Source organism: Hemiscyllium ocellatum, chromosome 3 (assembly GCF_020745735.1).
Source record: "Hemiscyllium ocellatum isolate sHemOce1 chromosome 3, sHemOce1.pat.X.cur, whole genome shotgun sequence".
Lineage (NCBI taxonomy): Eukaryota > Metazoa > Chordata > Chondrichthyes > Orectolobiformes > Hemiscylliidae > Hemiscyllium > Hemiscyllium ocellatum.
Window position 1 is genome coordinate 142,117,402 of NC_083403.1, and position 20,285 is coordinate 142,137,686.

The window sequence follows — 20,285 nt, forward strand, 5'->3', positions numbered from 1 at the left end:
TGAGGTAGTTTGGGCTGAGGTTAGAAATAGGAAAGGTGAGGTCACCCTGTTAGGTGTTTTCTACAGGCCTCCTAATAGTCCTAGAGAAGTAGAGGATAATATTGCGAGGATGATTCAGGAAAAGAGTGAAGGTAGCAGGGTGGTTGTTATGGGGGACTTTAACTTCCCAGATATTGACTGGGAGAGCTATAGCTCGAGTTCATTAGATGGGTCGGTGTTTGTACAATGTGTGCAGGAGGGTTTCCTGACACAATATGTCGACAGGCCAACAAGAGGGGAGGCTATATTGGATTTGGTTCTAGGTAATGAACCAGGCCAGGTGTTAGACTTGGAGGTAGGTGAGCACTTCGGGGACAGTGACCACAACTCGGTGACTTTTACTTTAGTGATGGAGAGGGATAATCGTGCGCCGCAGGGCAAGAGCTATAGCTGGGGGCAGGGAAATTATGATGCAGTGAGGCATGACTTAGGTTGTGTGGATTGGAAAAACAGGCTTCAAGAGAAGAACACTAATGAGATGTGGGGATTGTTCAAGGAGCAGCTACTGCGTGTCCTCGATAGGTATGTACCAGTCAGGCATGGTGTAAAGGGCCTTGTGAGGCAGCCGTGGTTTAGTAAGGAATTGGAGTCCCTTGTGAAAGGGAAGAAGGCGGCATATGTAAAGATGAGGCGTGAAGGTTCAGTAGGGGCGATTGAGAGTTATAAGGTAGCCAGGAAGGAGCTAAAGAGGGAGCTAAGAAAAGCGAGAAGGGGACATGAAAAGTCTTTAGCTGGTAGGATTAGGGAAAACCCAAAGGCTTTCTATAGGTATGTCAAGAATAAAAGGATGACTAGGGTAGGTATCGGTCCAGTCAAGGATAGTAGTGGGAAGTTGTGTGTGGAGGCGGAGGAGATTGGAGAGACATTAAATCAGTACTTTTCATCAGTATTCACTCAGGAACAGGACACTGTTGCTGATGTGAATATGGAATCACAAATAATTAGAATGGATGCCCTGGAAATATGCAGGGAAGAGGTTTTGGGAATATTGGAAAGGATGAATATAGATAAGTCTCCTGGGCCTGATGGCATTTACCCCAGGATCCTATGGGAAGCTAGGGAGGAGATAGCAGAGCCATTGGCCTGGATTTTTATGTCGTCATTGTCAACGGGAATAGTACCAGAGGACTGGAGGATAGCGAATGTGGTCCCATTGTTCAAGAAAGGGAGTAGGGATAGCCCTAGTAACTATAGGCCAGTGAGTCTGACTTCAGTGGTGGGCAAAGTCTTAGAGAGAATGGTAAGGGATAAGATTTATGAACATCTGGGTAGGAATAACGTGATCAGGGATAGCCAGCATGGTTTTGTGAAGGGCAGGTCGTGCCTCACAAACCTTATTGAGTTCTTTGAGAAGGTGACTAAGGAAGTGGATGAGGGTAAAGCAGTAGATGTTGTGTATATGGATTTTAGTAAGGCGTTCGATAAGGTTCCCCATGGTAGGCTAATGCTAAAACTTCAGAGGTATGGCATTGAGGATACATTAGAGGTTTGGATTAGGAATTGGCTGGCTGGAAGGAGACAGAGGGTAGTAGTTGATGGATTATGTTCATCTTGGAGCGCAGTTACTAGCGGTGTACCACAAGGATCTGTTTTGGGACCATTGCTTTTTGTTATCTTTATAAATGATCTAGAGGAAGGACTTGAAAGCTGGGTAAGCAAGTTTGCGGATGACACGAAAGTCGGTGGAGTTGTGGATAGTGAGGAAGGAAGTGGTAGGTTACAGCGGGATATAGATAAGTTGCAGAGCTGGGCGGAAATGTGGCAAATGGAATTCAATGTAGCTAAGTGCGAAGTCGTTCACTTTGGTAGGAATAACAAGATGATGGATTACTGGGCTAATGGTAGGCTACTTGGTAGTGTGGATGAGCAGAGGGATCTTGGTGTCTATGTACACAGATCTCTGAAAGTTGCCACCCAGGTAAATAGTGCTGTGAGGAAGGCATATGGTGTACTGGGCTTTATTGGCAGAGGAATTGAGTTCCGGAGTCCTGAGGTCATGTTGCAGTTGTATAAGACTCTGGTGAGGCCTCATCTGGAGTATTGTGTGCAGTTTTGGTCGCCATACTATAGGAAGGATGTGGAAGCTTTAGAACGAGTGCAGAGGAGGTTTACCAGGATGTTGCCTGGAATGGTAGGAAGATCGTATGAGGAAAGGCTGAGGCACTTGGGGCTGTTCTCATTGGAGAAGAGAAGGTTTAGGGGAGATCTGATAGAAGTGTATAAGATGATTAGGGGTTTAGATAGGGTAGATACTAAGAACCTTTTACCGCTAATGGAGTCAGGTGTTACTAGGGGACATAGCTTTAAAATAAGGGGTGGTAGGTATAGGACAGATGTTAGGGGTAGATTCTTCACACAGCGGGTTGTGAGTTCATGGAATGCCCTGCCCGTATCAGTGGTGAACTCTCCTTCTTTATGTTCATTTAAGCGGGCATTGGATAGGCATTTGGAAGTTATTGGGCTAGTATAGGTTAGGTAGGACTCGGTCGGCGCAACATCGAGGGCCGAAGGGCCTGTACTGCGCTGTATCCTTCTATGTTCTATGTTCTATGTTCTAGAACACCTCTGGGACACCCGGACCAACCAACCCAACTGCCCTGTGGCTGAACACTTTAACTCCCCCTCCCCACTCCACCGAGGACATGCAGGTCCTTGGCCTCCTCCATCGCCAGACCATGGCAACACGACGCCTGGAGGAAGAGTGCCTCATCTTCCGCCTAGGAACCCTCCAACCACAAGGGATGAATGCAGATTTCTCCAGCTTCCTCATTTCCTCTCCCCCCACCTTATCTTAGTCCCAGCCCTCGGACTCAGCACCGCCTTCTTGACCTGCAATCTTCTTCCCTACCTCTCCGCCCCCACCCCCTCTCCAGCCTATCACCTTCACCTTAACCTCCTTCCGCCTATCGCATTCCCAATGCCCCTCCCCCAAGTCCCTCCTTTTATCTTAGCCTGCTTGGCACACCCTCCTCATTCCTGAGGAAGGGCTTATGTCTGAAACGTCGATTCTCCTGCTCCTCAGATGCTGCCTGACCTGCTGTGCTTTTCTAGCAACATGTTTTTCATGCTAAATTGCCCATAGTGTTATGGTGTGTTAGTCAGAGGGAACTGGGTCTGGGTGCGTTACTCTTCTGAGGGTTGGTATAGACTTGTTGGGCCGAAGGGCTTGTTTCCACACTGTAGGTAATCTAATCTAATCTGTTTTTAGAATCCAAATACACCAATTTTGCAGAGTCACTTCTTAAGGCAGTTGCTGAGTGTATCGAAGCAAAGCAAATCATTTGTGATAAAAATCATAATGTTATCTGCAGTCAATAACTTCAGCATTTATGATTTTTCTTCAAACCTCTTACTGACTAACGTGCCCGGCCCCATGTTGCAGTTTGAAATCATTTAAAATTTCTCTGTTCAAATTCACATCAGACCCGAGCTCAGATGGCAGGACCACTTACAATTAGCTTCTGGAAAGTGACATTTCCACCAAGTCTATCTTTCACATTTCTTCAGAGAAGCCTGTTAAATTGTACCGCAGATGCTTTGTCAAATAAGGAATACTGCTATTCATGAATAAGAATGGGTAATAGCTACCACTGTGGAAATATTTCACTGAAATTTTGAAAGTTTATATCCAGGGACAGGAATAAAAGTAAGAAACGATATGGAATTGAAATGATTAAACTTCTTTCTGGAGACAAAATAACGTTAAGAAAAGGTCTCTTGCAATCTTTCTGCTAAATGGTTGCATATCCATCAAACTACAGGAGAACATGGCACAGCAAGCAAAGACCATGAGGACCCAGGTAAAGAAGACCACACTGAAAGACAAACTGAAACAGGTCCATGTGTTTCTTCATAAACTCCGCTTTATGGCTGAGGAGGTAAGAGATTTACCTACAAACATGATGTACAAAATATTAATTACTTTGCATGGACTATGTAGCAATACAATTGAATTGCATTTGGAACATAGAACATTACAGTACAGTACAGGCCCTTCAGCCCTCGATGTTACGCCAACCTGCCATACCAATCTGAAGCCCATCTAACCTACACTATTCCATGTACGTCCATACGCTTGTCCAGTGACGACTTAAATGTACTTAAAGTTGACGAATCGACTACTGTTGCAGACAAAGCATTCAATACCCTTACTACTCTCTGAGTAAAGAAACTACCTCTGACATCTGTCCTATATCTATCACCCCTCAATTTAAAGCTATGCCCCCTCGTGCTCAGCGTCACCATACTTGGAAAAAGGCTCTGCCCGTCCACCCTATCTAACCCTCTGATTATCTTATATATCTCTATTAAGTCACCTCTCAACCTTCTTCTCTCCAACGAAAACAACCTCAAGTCCCTCAGCCTTTCCTCGTAAGACCTTCCCTCCATACCAGGCAACATCCTAGTAAATCTCCTCTGCACCCTTTCCAAAGCTTCCACATTCTTCTTGTAATGCGGTGACCAGAACTGTACACAATACTCCAAGTGCGGCCGCACCAGAGTTTTGTACAGCTGTAGCATAACCTCATGGTTCTGAAACTCGATCCCTCTATTAATAAAAGCTAAAACACTGTATGCCTTCTTAACAACCCTGTCAACCTGGGTGGCAACTTTCAAGGATCTGTGAACCTGGACACCGAGATCTCTCTGCTCATCGACACTACCAAGAATCTTACCATTAGCCCAGTATTTTGCATTCCAGTTACTCCAACCAAAGTGAATCAACTCACACTTGTCCGCATTAAACTCCATTTGCCGCCTCTCAGCCCAGCTCTGCAGCTTATCTACGTCTATTTGTAACCTACGCCATCCTTCGTCACTATCCACAACTCAACCGACCTTAGTGTCGTCTGCAAATTTACTAACCCACCCTTCTACACCCTCATCCAGGTAGTTTATAAAAATGACAAACAGCAGTGGACCTTGCAATACACCACTAGTAACTGGACTCCAGGGTGAATATTTCCCATCAACCACCACCCTCTGACTTCTTTCAGCAAGCCAATTACTGATCCAAACAGCTATATCTCCCACAATCCCATTTCTCTGTATTTTGTACAATAGCCTACTGTGGGGAACCTTATCAAATGCCTTGCTGAAATCCATATACACCACATCAACCGGTTTACTCTCATCTACCTGTTTGGTCAAAAGTTAATTCTGAATAATTTTGTTCAAGACTAACTAAAGAAAATAAGTGTAAAAATAAGATTTGCAGAGTTTTTCAGTATTTCCTGTTTTATTTTTGAATTTCCAGAATCTGTAGAGTTTCACCTTTGTTGTATTTAAGTATCGCTGCTCATTTCAGGTAACTCACTATTCTCTCCTCTCAGGGGCGAACCTTACCATTCTCCTTTCACTGATGTATTTGCAGAATGATTCACAGTCTCTGTCATACATCCTCGCTGCACTCCATCTTCTCTTCAGCCGTCCTTATTTTCTCCTAAACCAATGTTTGTATTTTACTGATTATAACAGTGGGCCCTCTTCTTCAATTTTCATTTTGTTTTGAATGCCTTGGCCCAGGCATCCTAACCCTCAGCCCTCCATCATCATTTTTGAAGTAGCTTCTTTGAATGCCTTTACTAATCCAGTGAATTGATTTTGCAGCCTCAGCACAGCATCCCCGAAATATTCATCTGGATGATGAGCAACAACAAACGGATTGCATATGCTCGAATTCCATCCAAGGATATTCTTTATTCCATTGTGGATGAAGAAACAGGCAAAGACTGTGGCAAAGTTAAGACTGTCTTTCTCAAGGTAATGTCATCCCACTTGGAGACTCTAAACAACTGCTATTCTAAAGCAAGGATTACCGGGAGGATTCAACTTCCTGGAGCCCAAAGGGTTAATGCTCTTTAGAAACAGGAAGCCCACCTGGGAGATTTTGGCCAATAATAAAAAGGATTAGCCCCATTCCCATTCTATTACTGACATTGATCTAAGTTTGCAGAGGCCTAAGGGGTTCCATTTGATGGTTGGGTGAGCCCAAGGGGAACCGGAGCTCAAATTTCCCTTGTGGAGCCTGGAGGAGCACTCAGCGGAACAGGCAGATCAGGTTAATACATACCCCCTCTATGATCACAAGCACAGCAATAGGACTTCATGATCTTCAATTCAGAAAGATGCAATAGGATTACAAAAACCCGGCAGTAATGCAGTACAATAGTTACATAGCAATAATGCAGGACAATAGCTATGCAGCAGTAATGCAGTATGATAGTTACGCAGCAGTAATGCAGTAACAATAGTTACACAGCAGTAATGCAACACAATAGTTATGCAGCAATAATGCAATAGAATAGTTACGCAGCAGTAATGCAGTACGATAGCCATGCAGCAGTAATGCAGTACGATAGCTATGTAGCAGTAATACGGTGCAATAGTGATGCAGCCGTAATGCAGTACAATAGTGATGCAGCAGTAATGCAGTACGATAGTTACGCAGCAGTAATGCAGTACGATAGTTATGTAGCAGTAATGCAGTATGATAATTACGCAGCAGTAATGCAGTACGATAGTTATGTAGCAGTAATGCTGTATGATAGCTACACAGCAGTAATGCAGTACGATAGTGATGCAGCACTAATACAGTACAATAGTTATGTAGCAGTAATACAGTACGATAGTTATGCAGCACTAATACAGTACAATAGTGATGCAGCACTAATACAGTACAATAGTTATGTAGCAGTAATACAGTACGATAGTTATGCAGCACTAATACAGTACAATAGTTATGTAGCAGTAATACAGTACGATAGTTATGTAACAATAAGGCAGAAGGATTTCAAGGCGAGAACCAACCACATCACATCATCACAACTGGTGGTGAACAATTTTGTGCTGCTCTACTAGAATCATTTACATTATAGAAACACATTTAAAAGTCTCATGTTTTTCTGAGATTTTAATCTAATTCCCTGGTTTAATATGTCATATAAAATGTCAGCATCACAAAGGTTGAAAAAGAACAAGGGTTTTCTAATTCTGAATGGATACAAAGCTCTGGTATGCAATTACATTCAAAATCAAGTTGTAAAGATTGAATTGGCTGTAGAGGAATAAAATGGTTTAATTTTATTTATTTTTAAACTATCTGGATGCTGACATTTCATGAATTTCACTTTGAAAAATGTTTTACAGGCTGTGAATTGCATTGGGATGTCCCGAAATTGTGAAATGTGTTAAATAGATGAATGTTTGTTTTTTCTTCTTCCTCACGATAATCATTAACATTTCCATAATCAGTGCTCAGACTTCAATCCCCTGAATAGTACTGAACTTTAGATAAATACAAAATAAGGTGCAGGAAAACAACTGCATCATCACAATGATAGTCAAACTATCCTGTCCTCCTGGAGTCTCTTATATTTAAAAGGGAGGTGATGGTGTGGTGATATTATCACTAGATTATTAATCCAGAGACCCAGCTAATGTTCTGCGAGCTTGGGTTCGAATCCCATCACAGCAGTTGGGTTCGAATCCCATCACAGCAGTTGGTGGAATTTTAATTCAATAAAAATCAGGAGTACAATGGTGACCAGAAAACCGTTATTGATTGTCAAAGAAAACCTATCGGATTCACTAATGCCCTTAGAGATGGCAGATTTCCTTCCCTAATCTGGCCTTGCCTACATGTGACTCAGACCTATAGCAATGTGATTGACTCTCAAATGTCCTCTGGGCACAAATGGGGATGGGTAATAAATACTGGCCTAGCCAGTGACATCCAGGACCCATGAATGAATGAAAAAAAGGATAAATATTTGGAAAAGCAACTTGCGTGGGAATGAGACTGAACAGACTAAGTTTTCCCAGGAAGTTACGTGGCCTCTTCCTGTGCTTTACAATTCTATTGGTGCAAAATTCCTCCTGAAACTGTTCTTATTACTTTCGGGCATATGTTTTCTTTCCTGTGTCAATCCACCTTTGAATGATTGACTCGTTTACTTTCAGATTATGTGCAACATTTTGTAAGCATTGTGAAGGTAGCCTGATGAAAAAACTTTTCATTCTTTTACACCTATTATTTACACTTTTAGTTCTCTCTCTATTTTAATAGCATTCACTTTGTCTTCTGTGCTGAGTGCCCTCATCATCTGTTCACTCCTGCCTCCTCTGGCATCAGCATAAAAAACATCCTTTTCACATCCCCCTGAAAGTTCGAAAGAAGAGTCAAATTGAACTGAAAACATTCACTCCATTTCCATCTCAAACGATGCTGCCAGAGATGTTGAGATTCTCCCAAATTTTCTGGTTTTGCTGCTGAAAGGTTTGTGGTGGAGGGCTGGTTTCCCAATGGGAACGTTGTGCTTTTGGTTTCGCTACAGTCAGAAACTTTTCTTTCAAAAGTCACTGGAGTCAGGGAAAGACCCGGATGATTGGAAGACCGCTGTTGTAACCTCCTTGTTCAAGAAAGGATCAAGACAAAAGATGGCAAATTATAGGCCAATTAGCCTAACCTCGGTTGTTGGTAAAGTTCTAAAATCCATCATTAAGGATGAGGTTTCTAAATTCTTGGAAGAGCAGAGTCTGTTTAGAACAAGTCAACATGGATTTAGTAAAGGGAGGTCATGCCTGACAAACCTGTTGGAATTCTTTGAAGAGGTGACAAGTAGGTTAGACCAGGGAAACCCAGTGGATGTGGTCTATCTAGACTTCAAAAAGGCCTTTGATAAGGTGCCACACGGGAGGCTGCTGAGCAAGGTGAGGGCCCATGGTGTTCGAGGTGAGCTACTGGTATGGATTAAGGATTGGCTGTCTGACAGAAGGCAGAGAGTTGGGATAAAAGGTTCTTTTTTGGAATGGGTGACAAGCGGTGTCCCGCAGGGTTCAGTGTTGGGACCGCAGCTGTTCACATTATATATTAATGATCTGGATGAAGGGACTGGGGGCATTCTAGCGAAGTTTGCCGATGATACGAAGTTAGGTGGACAGGCAGGTAGTACTGAGGAATTGGGGAGGCTGCAGAAGGATCTAGACAGTTTGGGAGAGTGGTCCAGGAAATGGCTGATGGAATTCAACGTGAGCAAATGCGAGGTCTTGCACTTTGAAAAAAATAATCAAAGTGTAGACTACTTTCTAAACGGTGAGAAAATTCGTAAAGCCAAAGTACAAAGGGATCTGGGAGCGCTAGTCGAGGATTCTCTAAAGGTAAACATGCAGGTTGAGTCCGTGATTAAGTAAGTGAATGCAATGTTGTCATTTATCTCAAGAGGGTTGGAATGTAAAAGCACTGTTGTGCTACTGAGACTTTATAAAGCTCTGGTTAGGCCCCATTTGGAGTACTGTGTCCAGTTTTGGTCCCCACACCTCAGGAAGGACATACTGGCACTGGAGCGTGTCCAGCGGAGATTCACACGGATGATCCCTGGAATGGTTGGTCTAACATACGAGGAACGGCTGAGGATCCTGGGATTGTATTCATTGGAGTTTAGAAGATTAAGGGGAGATCTAATAGAAACTTACAACATAATACATGGCTTGGAAAGGGTGGACGCTGGGAAATTGTTTCCTTTAGGCGAGGAGACTAGGACCCGTGGACACAGCCTTAGAATTAGAGGGGGTCAATTCAGAACAGAAATGCGGAGACATTTCTTCAGCCAGAGAGTGGTGGGCCTGTGGAATTCATTGCCGCAGAGTGCAGTGGAGGCCGGGACGCTAAATGTCTTCAAGGCAGAGATTGATAAATTCTTGATGTCACAAGGAATTAAGGGCTACGGGGAGAATACTGGTAAGTGAAGTTGAAATGCCCATCAGCCATGATTGAATGGCGGAGTGGACTCGATGGGCCGAATGGCCTTACTTTCACTCCTATGTCTTATGGTCTTATGGTCTTAAACCCCTAAATCTCTTTCCACGTTCCAATCTTAAAGAACCATTGGCCAATTATAAAGTCTTGCTAACTGTCTGTTGTGTATCCTAGTGATCCTGTTATTTCTTCCATATTTTCGCAAGGTTTGTGAAGGTTTGTAGCTCAGGTTGAGGTTTAGGGGGTAGGTTTGCTCGCTGAGCTGTAGGTTTGATATCCAGACGTTTCATTACCTGGCTCGGTAACATCATCAGTGGCGACCTCCAAGTGAAGCGAAGCTGTTGTCTCCTGCTTTCTATTTATATCTTTCTCCAGGATGGGGTTCCTGGGGTTTGTGGTGATGTCATTTCCTGTTCGTTTTCTGAGGGGTTGATAGATGGCATCTAGATCTATGTGTTTGTTTATGGCGTTGTGGTTGGAGTGCCAGGCCTCTAGGAATTCTCTGGCATGTCTTTGCTTAGCCTGTTCCAGGATAGATGTGTTGTCCCAGTCGAAATGGTGTTTTTTTTCATCCGTGTGTCGGGCTTCGAGGGAGAGAGGGTCGAGTCTGTTTGTGGCTAGCTGGTGTTCGTGTATCCTGGTGGCTAACTTTCTTCCTGTTTGTCCTACGTAGTGTTTGTGGCAGTCCTTGCATGGAATTTTGTAGATGATGTTGGTTTTGTCCATGTGTTGTACTGGGTCTTTTAAGTTTGTTAGTTTTTGTTTGAGAGTGTTGGTGGGTTTGTGTGCTACTAGGATTCTGAGGGGTCTTAGTAGTCTGGCTGTCATTTCTGAAACTTCTTTGATGTATGGGAAGGTGGTTAGGGTTTTTGACTGTGTTTTGTCTGCTTGTTGTGGTTTGTTCCACAGTGTACAGATTCCTCAGGAACAAACCACGACAAGCAGACAAAACACAGTCAAAAACCCTAACCACCTTACCATACATCAAAGAAGTTTCAGCAATGACAGCCAGACTACTAAGACCCCTCGGAATCCTAGTAACACACAAACCCACCAACACTCTCAAACAAAAACGAACAAATTTAAAAGACCCAGTATAACCCATGGACAAAACCAGTGTCATCTATAAAATTCCATGCAAGGACTGCCACAAACACTACGTAGGACAAACAGGAAGAAAGTTAGCCACAGGATACACGAACACCAGCTAGCCACAAAAAGGCACGACCCTCTCTCCCTTGTAGCCCTACACACAGATGAAGAAAAACCAATTCAACTGGGACAACACATCTATCCTGGGACAGGCTAAACAAAGACATGCCAGAGAATTCCTAGAGGCCTGGCACTCCAACCACAACGCCATAAACAAACACATAGATCGAGATGTCATCTATCAATCCCTCAGAAAATGAACAGGAAATGATATCACCACAAACCCCAGGAACCCCATCCAGGAGAAAGATATAAATAGAAAGCAGGAGACAACAGCTTCGCTTCACTTGGAGGTCGCCACTGATGATGTTACCGAGCCAGGTAATGAAACGTCTGGATATCAAACCTACAGCTCAGCGCACAAACCTACACTCTATTCTTCCATATTGTTGGTGATTGGAAGAAAATGGAATGCACGCTTTGGAAACAGGGCAAGATTCAATTAGGCACAGCAGGCTCAATTCCAGCCTCGGGCAACTGTCTGTGTGGAGTCTGCACATTCTCCCCGTGTCTGCGTGGGATTCCTCTGGGTGCTGCGGTTTCCTGCCACAATCCAAAGATGTACAGGACAGGTGGATTGGCCATGCTAAATTGCCCATAGTGTTGAGAGATGTATAGGTTAGATGCATTAGTTAGGGGTAAATGTATAGTAATTGGGTATAGATCTGGGTGGGTTGCTCTTCAGAGGACCGTTGTCCATGGATTAGCCATGGGAAACATGGGGATAGGGTGGGTGGGGCGGTGAGTCTGGGTGCAATGCTCTTCAGAGAGGCATTGTGGACTTGTTGGGCCAAATAGCCTGTTTCCAAACTGTAGGAATTCTATGTGTTTATGACTCTCATTAAAATGCTTGGGATTATCCAAAAAAGAATGTTTCAGTCACTTACTTCATGAAGCATGTTTTCAGGAAGCAGATTCCCTCTCAAAGTCACTACATTGCAGAATCGCTTTCACTTTGTTTAAATCATCATCATATAGATTTGCCTTATTTGCAGCTCCCAGGAAAACGAGGCTTTGGCACTGCAGGTTGGACTGTTCAAGCTAAAATCGAGGTTTACTTTTGGCTGGGATTAAATAAGCAACGCAAGGATTTCCTGACTGGCCTGCCCAGTGGATACGAAGAGAACAAAGCAGTCCAGGGTCAGGGTTTACAGTCCTTCCCTCCTATAAGTCTGACCTATATCAGTAAGTACTGAGTTTGAAAATAAATGTTTAACCAGTGCAGCATTCAGATCATCATGCATGTCATTGAAATGATTTGGAGGAGCCAGTGTTGGACTGGAGTGGACAAAGTTAAAAATCACACAACACCAGGCCATAGTCCAACGGGTTTATTTGGAAGCACTAGTTTTCGGAGAGCTGCTGATGGTGACTACCATCTGATGAAGGAGCAGCGTTCTGAAAGCTAGTGCTTCTATATAATTGAAGGATTAGTTAGTTGGAGGAAAGAACATGAAAAACGACATTAAGTTATTTTAGTTAAAAAAAAGTTTTTCACTTTATTTTGTGCAAGTTGACAAAAGTATTGTTCCTCCTTTCAAGGCATGAAAATCTTTGAAGATAGAAAATATTTTTGTTTAAAATGGACTGTCCATAATGTTTTAGCAGTGATAATAAAATTTAATTTGTCAAAGTTGAATTAAGTTATAATTCTTATTGGAATTTTTGTTAATTACCCAAACAGAGAAGCAGCTCTTCCAGCTCCGAGTTCACATGTACCAAGCACGGAGCCTGTGTGCTGCAGACAGCAGTGGCCTGTCTGATCCTTTTGCCCGTGTCTTTTTCTCGACACAAAGCCAATGCACTGAGGTAATTATGCACCGTACAACCCAAATGGAATGCTTTCTGTCAAAGACATTCTCCAACTTGATACAATTTCCATTGTTAACACCAAGAAATGCAACTGATTAATCCACTCCCAACCAGTCAGCAGTTCCCTATTGCAGGGAGTAGTTACAAACACAGACAAGAATTTCCCACAAAGAGATGCCCCAGGCAAGGTAGGTGGGTTAGTAGAACAAAAAGAGAAAACAGTTGCAGGAAATAAAAGCTCTTACTAATTTAGCTTTTACCAAAAGCTATTTATCTCAAGAGGGTTGGAATATAAAAGCACCGTTGTGCTACTGAGACTTTATAAAGCTCTGGTTAGGCCCCATTTGGAGTACTGTGTCCAGTTTTGGTCCCCACACCTCAGGAAGGACATACTGGCACTGGAACGTGTCCAGCAGAGATTCACACAGATGATCCCTGGAATGGTAGGTCTAACATACGAGGAACGGCTGATGATCCTGGAATTGTATTCATTGAAGTTTAGAAGATTATGGGGAGATCAAATAGAAACTTACAACATAATACATGGCTTGGAAAGGGTGGATGCTCGGAAATTGTTTCCGTTAGACGAGGAGACTAGGATCTGTGGACACAGCCTTAGAATTAGAGGGGGTAAATTCTGAACAGAAATGCGGAGACATTTCTTCAGCCAGAGAGCGGTGGGCCTGTGGAATTCATTGCCACAGAGTGCAGTGGAGGCCGGGACGCTAAATGTCTTCAAGGCAGAGATTGATAAATTCTTGATGTCACAAGGAATTAAGGGCTATGGGGAGAATGTGGGTAAGTGGAGTTGAAATGCCCATCAGCCATGATTGAATGGCGGAGTGGACTCGATGGGCCGAATGGCCTTACTTCCACTCCTATGTCTTATGATCTTATGGTCTTAAAAACATGATTCCCAATAGCTCTGTAGATATGGATTTATTTTGTTTAAGAAGGCATTTCACTACCAAAGATAGGCAACAGATACTGACCTTTCTGATGACATTAACATCTCCACAATCGAAATTTAATAAATTAATTGAGTGATAGTCCCTATAAGTACCTGGAGGGCAGCCAGTTTCATTGCAAATATATTTCTTCCTGACATCTGGGTAAACAGTCAATGATGAGTATGGGACTTGCCAGATATTTTGTATTGGCTTTTCCACTACACTAACCTAAAATATTGATCAGATATTTGATGTGAAAACACTTTAGTTTGGGACAACAATTATTAATTATTGATAATTAATTAATTAGATTATTAAACTGGAGTGGTCCCTACATAGAGCGACACAGAGGGCTCAGATGGGAGCATAAGCCTGGGTCCCTTCAATCTGTGCTGGTGTGCTGCAGATTTAGATCAGAGGACTGAATAAACAGGCCATATTAGCCTCAAGATCGGAATTGGTAGGAGCAGTGGAGCCTATCATCAGCCTATCTTCTCAGTTCAACAATAATATACAAGGTAGTGGACCCCCTGTTTATTTAGTTTTAAAGTATGTATCAGTCTTTTTTGACTTTCCCTTCAATGAAGATTCACAATCATGCTTATTTTCTTTTGATATGCTTAAAATCAAGGCTAATATGAAGTTCAGTGCCAGTGATTTAAGGGGCAGTTGTTTGAATTTGTAAAAGGTAAGGTCACCCACAAACATTTCCTACAGATAGCACTGCCCCAATGTCCTTACATACCTGGTAAAATTGTGAAGAAACTGTGGTATGACAGCAGAGAGTTTGGCATGCCCTGGACCAAGGAGGACAGCAACATTGGTGATGAACAATGGAAATTGTTATGGGATTGAAATTATAAATATGTAGAATTGGTTTTCAGTTTCATCAATCTGTCACTTTCATCAATCTGTCATACACAGGTTTTACAGGAGACTCTATGTCCGACATGGGACCAGTTGTTGGTGTTTGATAACATTGAGCTGTATGGTGAAGCACAGGAACTTAGAGATGACCCTCCCATTGTGGTCATTGAAATTTATGACCAGGATACTGTGGTAAGGAGTTCTAATGATTGTATTTTTCAGCCAGTTAGAAATTCCAGTCATGTCCGTATGTGTATGAATATTTTTCACTGTTACAATGAATATTAATGGTTTCATAAAAGTACAAGTTAGTGTATCTGCTTAATTGAGCATGTACAAAGATTGTCATGGTTCCTGGTGGTTTGCAAGAACATACAGCATGAACTAAAAGTTCCTTGAATCAATGAACACCTTCATTCATAGAAAAGTCAATATACCTCTCATTCTATTGAACACTGCAAGTTAAAACTCCAGAAAATTAGTCGTAGCTGATACATCAGTTGCTTTCCCAATATGAGATTTTCGTAATCTGTGATCTAAGTGCCACAGTAGAATTCAGCCATCCCTGTTTCTGCCTTGCAATCTTATAGCACTTAATCCCTCCTAATGAGGCATTCAAACATTTTAATGGTATTAGGATAGTACTTGAATGGTGAAAATCAACATCTACAGTAGCACAACACAGCAGATACTGCATTATTTTCAAAGCCAAGAAAAGAAATTGTACCCAATGTAAAAGGGATTATTGATTTAATGTAGTTCACATCCACAATCAGAAAGAAGATTTTCAAGTTCCTTCAAATCTTCCTTCTTGTATCATTGCCAACTTAAATCAACCTCTCCACATGGGAAAGTCGATGAACTCAAAGGATGACTTTGAGGGAAGAATGTCTTTTTCACAGTCTCAGTATTTCTTGCTGTCTTTTATTGAATATTTGTTTCCTTTTCCATCTTTGTCATTCGGTGCTTCTGTACACTTTTATATCCACATTTTTATCTTTTCAGTTCCAATGTCCACTATCTTGCATTTACTCACCTTCAAATGGACTGTTTACATTTTCAAGGGGTAGAAAGTGAGGACTGCAGATGTTGGAGATCAGCATCGAGAGTGTGGCGCTGGAAAAGCACAGCAGGTCAGGCAGCATCCGAGGAGCAGGATCCCTCAATCAGGAATAGGGCTTCATTCCTGATGAAGAACTTATGCCCAAAATGTCGATTCTCCTGCTCCTCGGATGCTGCCTGACCTGCTGTGTTTTTCCAGCACCACACTCTCGACTGATTAATTTTCAACCATATATTGAATTGATTCAGATTCTGTTCCTCCCTATCAACCAGGGGCTGATTTTAGCCTTCCATGGTGAACAAATAAGGTCATACTTCATTAGTTGTCATTATTGTCATTTAATCAATCTGTTCAAAGCATGTTATGATAAACGTGGGACAAATGAGGATTGAACCCACACTTTCTGGCTCAGAGATAAGGATATTATCACTGCACCTCATTGCTATCCATTATAAGACCATAAGACATAGGAGTGGAAGCAAGGCCAATCGGCCCATGGCTAATGGGCATTTCAACACTACTTACGTGCATTCAGCCGTAGCCCTTAATTCCTTGTGAGATGAAGAATTTATCAATCTCTGCCTTGAAGACACTTAACGTCCCAGCCTCCATTGTGCTCCATGGTAATGAATTTCACTGGCCCACCACTGTCTGGCTGAAGAAATGTTTCCGCATTTCCGTTCTAAATTGACCCCCACTAATTCTAAGGCTGTGCCCACGGGTCCTAGTCTCTCCGTCTAACAGAAACAAATTTCCCAGCATCCACCCTTTCTAAGTCATGCATTATCTTGTAAGTTTCTATTAGATCTCCCCTTAACCTTAAGTCCAATGAATACAATACCAGGATCCTCAGCCGTTCATCGTATGTTAGGCCTACTATTCCAGGGATTATCCATGTGAATCTCCGCTGGACACACCCCAGTGCCAGTCTGTCCTTCCTGAGGTGTGGAACTATTTATAGATAGTTTCTAATTAACCAGATGCAGTAAGACTTGAACCTAGACTGCCCAGCCCAATGCTAGGGACACTACCATTGTACCTCAAGAGTCCTTTAACCATCCATTATACTCTATCTGATTTCTCTCTTCATTGAAAATCAGATCAGGTGTACAATCGGCAAACAATTTGCTGTGACTGATTTTCCACATCACCACAAGTTTGTATCCTTTCTCTTTGTATCCTGAGAGCCTGGCTATTTAGTTTATTAATAGCTGCAAAGATCAGGAGTTTGGGTTTTTAACTGATACAGTTGAAACATCCTTGAAACTGATTAATTTAACTTTACTACAACCTTGTCCTCTGGAAGATCACTCTTCTTCATACAACTTTATTCAGCTGAGAAAGTGGGAATGTGGGCAATTCATGGATTCCTTTATAAAGAACAACAAAGTCTCTGTAAGAACGGTTAGCAGGATCGACATTACATTACCAGAGACAGACCAGCACTGCCTCTTTCCCCTCACACCAAATGTGTTGAGAAATGGAATTCTCTATGATTATATATCACCTTCCACAATGGTTCAGCTGAAACTGAACATTTTTTATGCAAGTAACCATGTTAAATAGATATATACAGGACAACTTTGAATTGAGAAATTGAAACCTGTGTGTGTTTAGAGCTGAAAATGTTTTTTTTAAGTCATTGTGGTTCAACCTTTGCTTCTTAGAAGTTTAAATTTTTCCCACTATAAATAATTTAGATGGTAAGTAAAGGCTGATGGTATGTTTCTGCTTTCTTGTAATTTCCCTCTATTGCTGGACACCTTGTATATTATGGGCTAAGTAGAGTGTGCATTGTTCTGATAGCTGTGATTTGAGTAGTTTTAGAATAGAATTTCACTAGATTAGTCAGCTCAAGATAAAAGATGCAACAACAAAATCATTTAGCCCTTACTTTGATGTTTCAAATGAAAACTGTTGCATCTTTAAATCTACTGCTGTGAGTTGTGTAGTCACAGACAGCACTATATATTTGAACTAAGTAAACATTTCGGATTATTATATTCAAGACTTCATGTGATTTCTGTTTTTCTCCCCCTCCAAATTTCAAAATCTAGTACAGGTATTTATATCTTCACTGATGTTTTATTCCTATCATTTTGCTCTTTGAAAATGGTCGAGCACAAAACAAATCTAAAAGCCTAAACCTGAGCATCCATGACAATGTGGACCAGCAGTGAAAGCTGAATTATTTAACCCAATGGTCTGCATACTCATGGACTAATGCATCCCATGTATCTCCATCACCAACAACTAGGAGATCAAAGCTAGTCCTTTCAGAGCACACAATATAACTATTTGGAAACATTGCTGCTGGCATACAGAATTGGCAGCTTCAGGAAAGGCAAGGCAGAGAAAAATTAGCAAATAATGGAGGAATACCAAGAGAATGGATTTATTTTCTTGACACCATCATGTTCAAAGTGACTTAGAGCCGATTAAATGATTATGCTAACACATATTATTAATAGCAAGTGTAAACATGCTTCGTAATTAGCTATGAAATATTGTTCTATTTTTGGTTTTGCATGTCATTGCTTAGTTATTCTGAAGTTCTCAAACAGAATTATCCATTGGGACTTAGTGCTGTAAAATAACTCATCTTAAAAATGCTTACAATCATGATGTTTATTTGTCCTCATCTGAAAATGCATCTTGATTCAAAGACCTTGAGTACCGAATTTCAACAGAAACTTTCAGATTGACAATCTGATGTAGCATACCTTTCAAGTCATTTGTTGTGTGAACTGAACTTATTTTAGTTTTATTCAAGGAAGTAGCTTGTGTGTTTAACTTGCAGTTAATCTGCAGTAATGCTGATATTACAATATCATCACTTTAAAGGAGACATCAAAATATAAATTTCTCAAAATAAAATCGGTACCGATGAAGTCAGGAACCGAATAGTTAGAAGTTAATTTGAGGCGGTATTTCACTAAGTCAACTAATGGAAGAACTCTCTTTGGGAAAATTCCAGGTTTTTGAATGTTTCTGTTCTTAGTAAAAAGAATTAATAAGTTTAGTTCATTGTACAAAGAATTATAACATTGGTTAACCTTATCACTGTTTCATCTTATGAATACAACATTACATCAAATAAAACAGCCATCAAAGTTTGACATAGATCCGGTAAGAATAATCAAATAAATCTGATAATGTCATTAGAAATCTAGTTGGACTGTAGAGGAGTAGCAGATATAGTGAATAGAAATCCTTCAACAATAACATAAGTTCCAATTGCCACATTTCCCAGATTGGACATGCATGAGCAATAATGCTAGTCTTAAAAAAAGTAATTCAATTGATTCAGATATCTAACTGTGGCATGAAATTAGTGTTAAGTCCTGATATGTTCCATTCAGAAATGTTAGTTAGTCCTTTTCTTGAGAAACTCTTGTCAAAATCATAGTCTGTTGTTGCGTACTGTCCAAAGAAGACCATCTGGGAAACCTGGATGTCTACATGTATTTCTGTTTACTTCAGTTGTGTTGGGTAGTTATTAACAAATGCACCTTTCGCAGGGAAAAGCGGAGTACATTGGTCGAACATTTGCAAAGCCCATAGTGAAGATGGCAGAAGAAGAATATTGTCCTCCTCGCTTCCCTCCACAACTAGAGTATTATCAGATCTACCGGGGGAATTCCACTGCTGGAGACTTGCTAGCTGCTTTTGAACTCCTGCAGGTAATGCTGCCCTGAATGGAAATAACTCTTGATTAAAAGCAAATTACTGCCAACGCTGGAATCTGAAACCAAAAGAGAAAATGCTGGAAAATCTCAAGTTTTTTTCGAGTCTAACTGACCCTTTGTCAAAGCCAAAAAAAAGGGGAGAAATAGGGAGGTATTTATACGAGGCTGAGAGAAGGTGAGTCGTGGCTCCAGAAGCAAAGGTAGTAATAAAGAGGTGATAATGACAGTGCATAGAGAGATTATAGGGAGATTAGGAGCTGTGAGTGACCAAGGCTGAAGCCAGTGCTATGTGAGAAAATACGTGGGGGATGGGGGGGAGGGGTGAAGCAGGGGCAACATGGAAAACAGGGGAGAAGGGTAGCAAAGGGGTAAGAGGAGATAAAAAGGTGATGAGAGAGTGGGGAGCGAGAGAAAGAGAGACAATCAAGAAATAAGAGGTACAGAACAGTGAAAAAATATGTTAAAAGAAGATAAATAAAATAAATGAAATAAAATTGTCAGAAGTTGTTGAATTGAATGTTGAGACCGGCAGGCTGTAACGTGCCTAGGTCGAAAGATGAGATGCTGTTCCTCCAGCTTGCGTTGAGCTTCACTGGAACATTGCAGCAGGCCAAGGACAGACATGTGGCCATGGGAGCAAGGTTGGGTGGGGAAGTGGCAAGCCACGGGAAGGTCCGAGACCGGATTGCGTACAGACCGAAGGTGCTCATCAAAGTGATCACCCAGTCAGCGTTTTGTCTCTCCGATATGGAGGAGACCACATTGGGAGCAACGAATGCAATAGGCCAAATTGAAAGAAGTACAAGCGAAACGCTGCTTAATCTGAAATGAGTGTCTGGGGCCAGCTTTGACAAAGGGGCCAGTTAGACTCAAAATGTCAGCTCTTTTCTCTCCTT

The 20,285-nt window shown here is 41.7% G+C and overlaps 1 protein-coding gene across 5 annotated transcripts in view; it reads left to right on the forward strand.

Moving 5' to 3' along the window:
• otofa (otoferlin a) overlaps positions 1-20,285 on the forward strand; it is a 446,338-nt gene that overhangs the window by 336,482 nt on the left and 89,571 nt on the right. For all 5 annotated transcript variants that reach the window (XM_060853972.1, XM_060853981.1, XM_060854001.1 and 2 more), the window contains exons 22-27: positions 3,801-3,917; positions 5,650-5,802; positions 12,004-12,193; positions 12,693-12,817; positions 14,695-14,829; positions 19,222-19,383. In XM_060853972.1, coding sequence (XP_060709955.1) covers positions 3,801-3,917; positions 5,650-5,802; positions 12,004-12,193; positions 12,693-12,817; positions 14,695-14,829; positions 19,222-19,383 — 882 coding nt within the window. The remainder of the gene's footprint in view (positions 1-3,800; positions 3,918-5,649; positions 5,803-12,003; positions 12,194-12,692; positions 12,818-14,694; positions 14,830-19,221; positions 19,384-20,285) is intronic.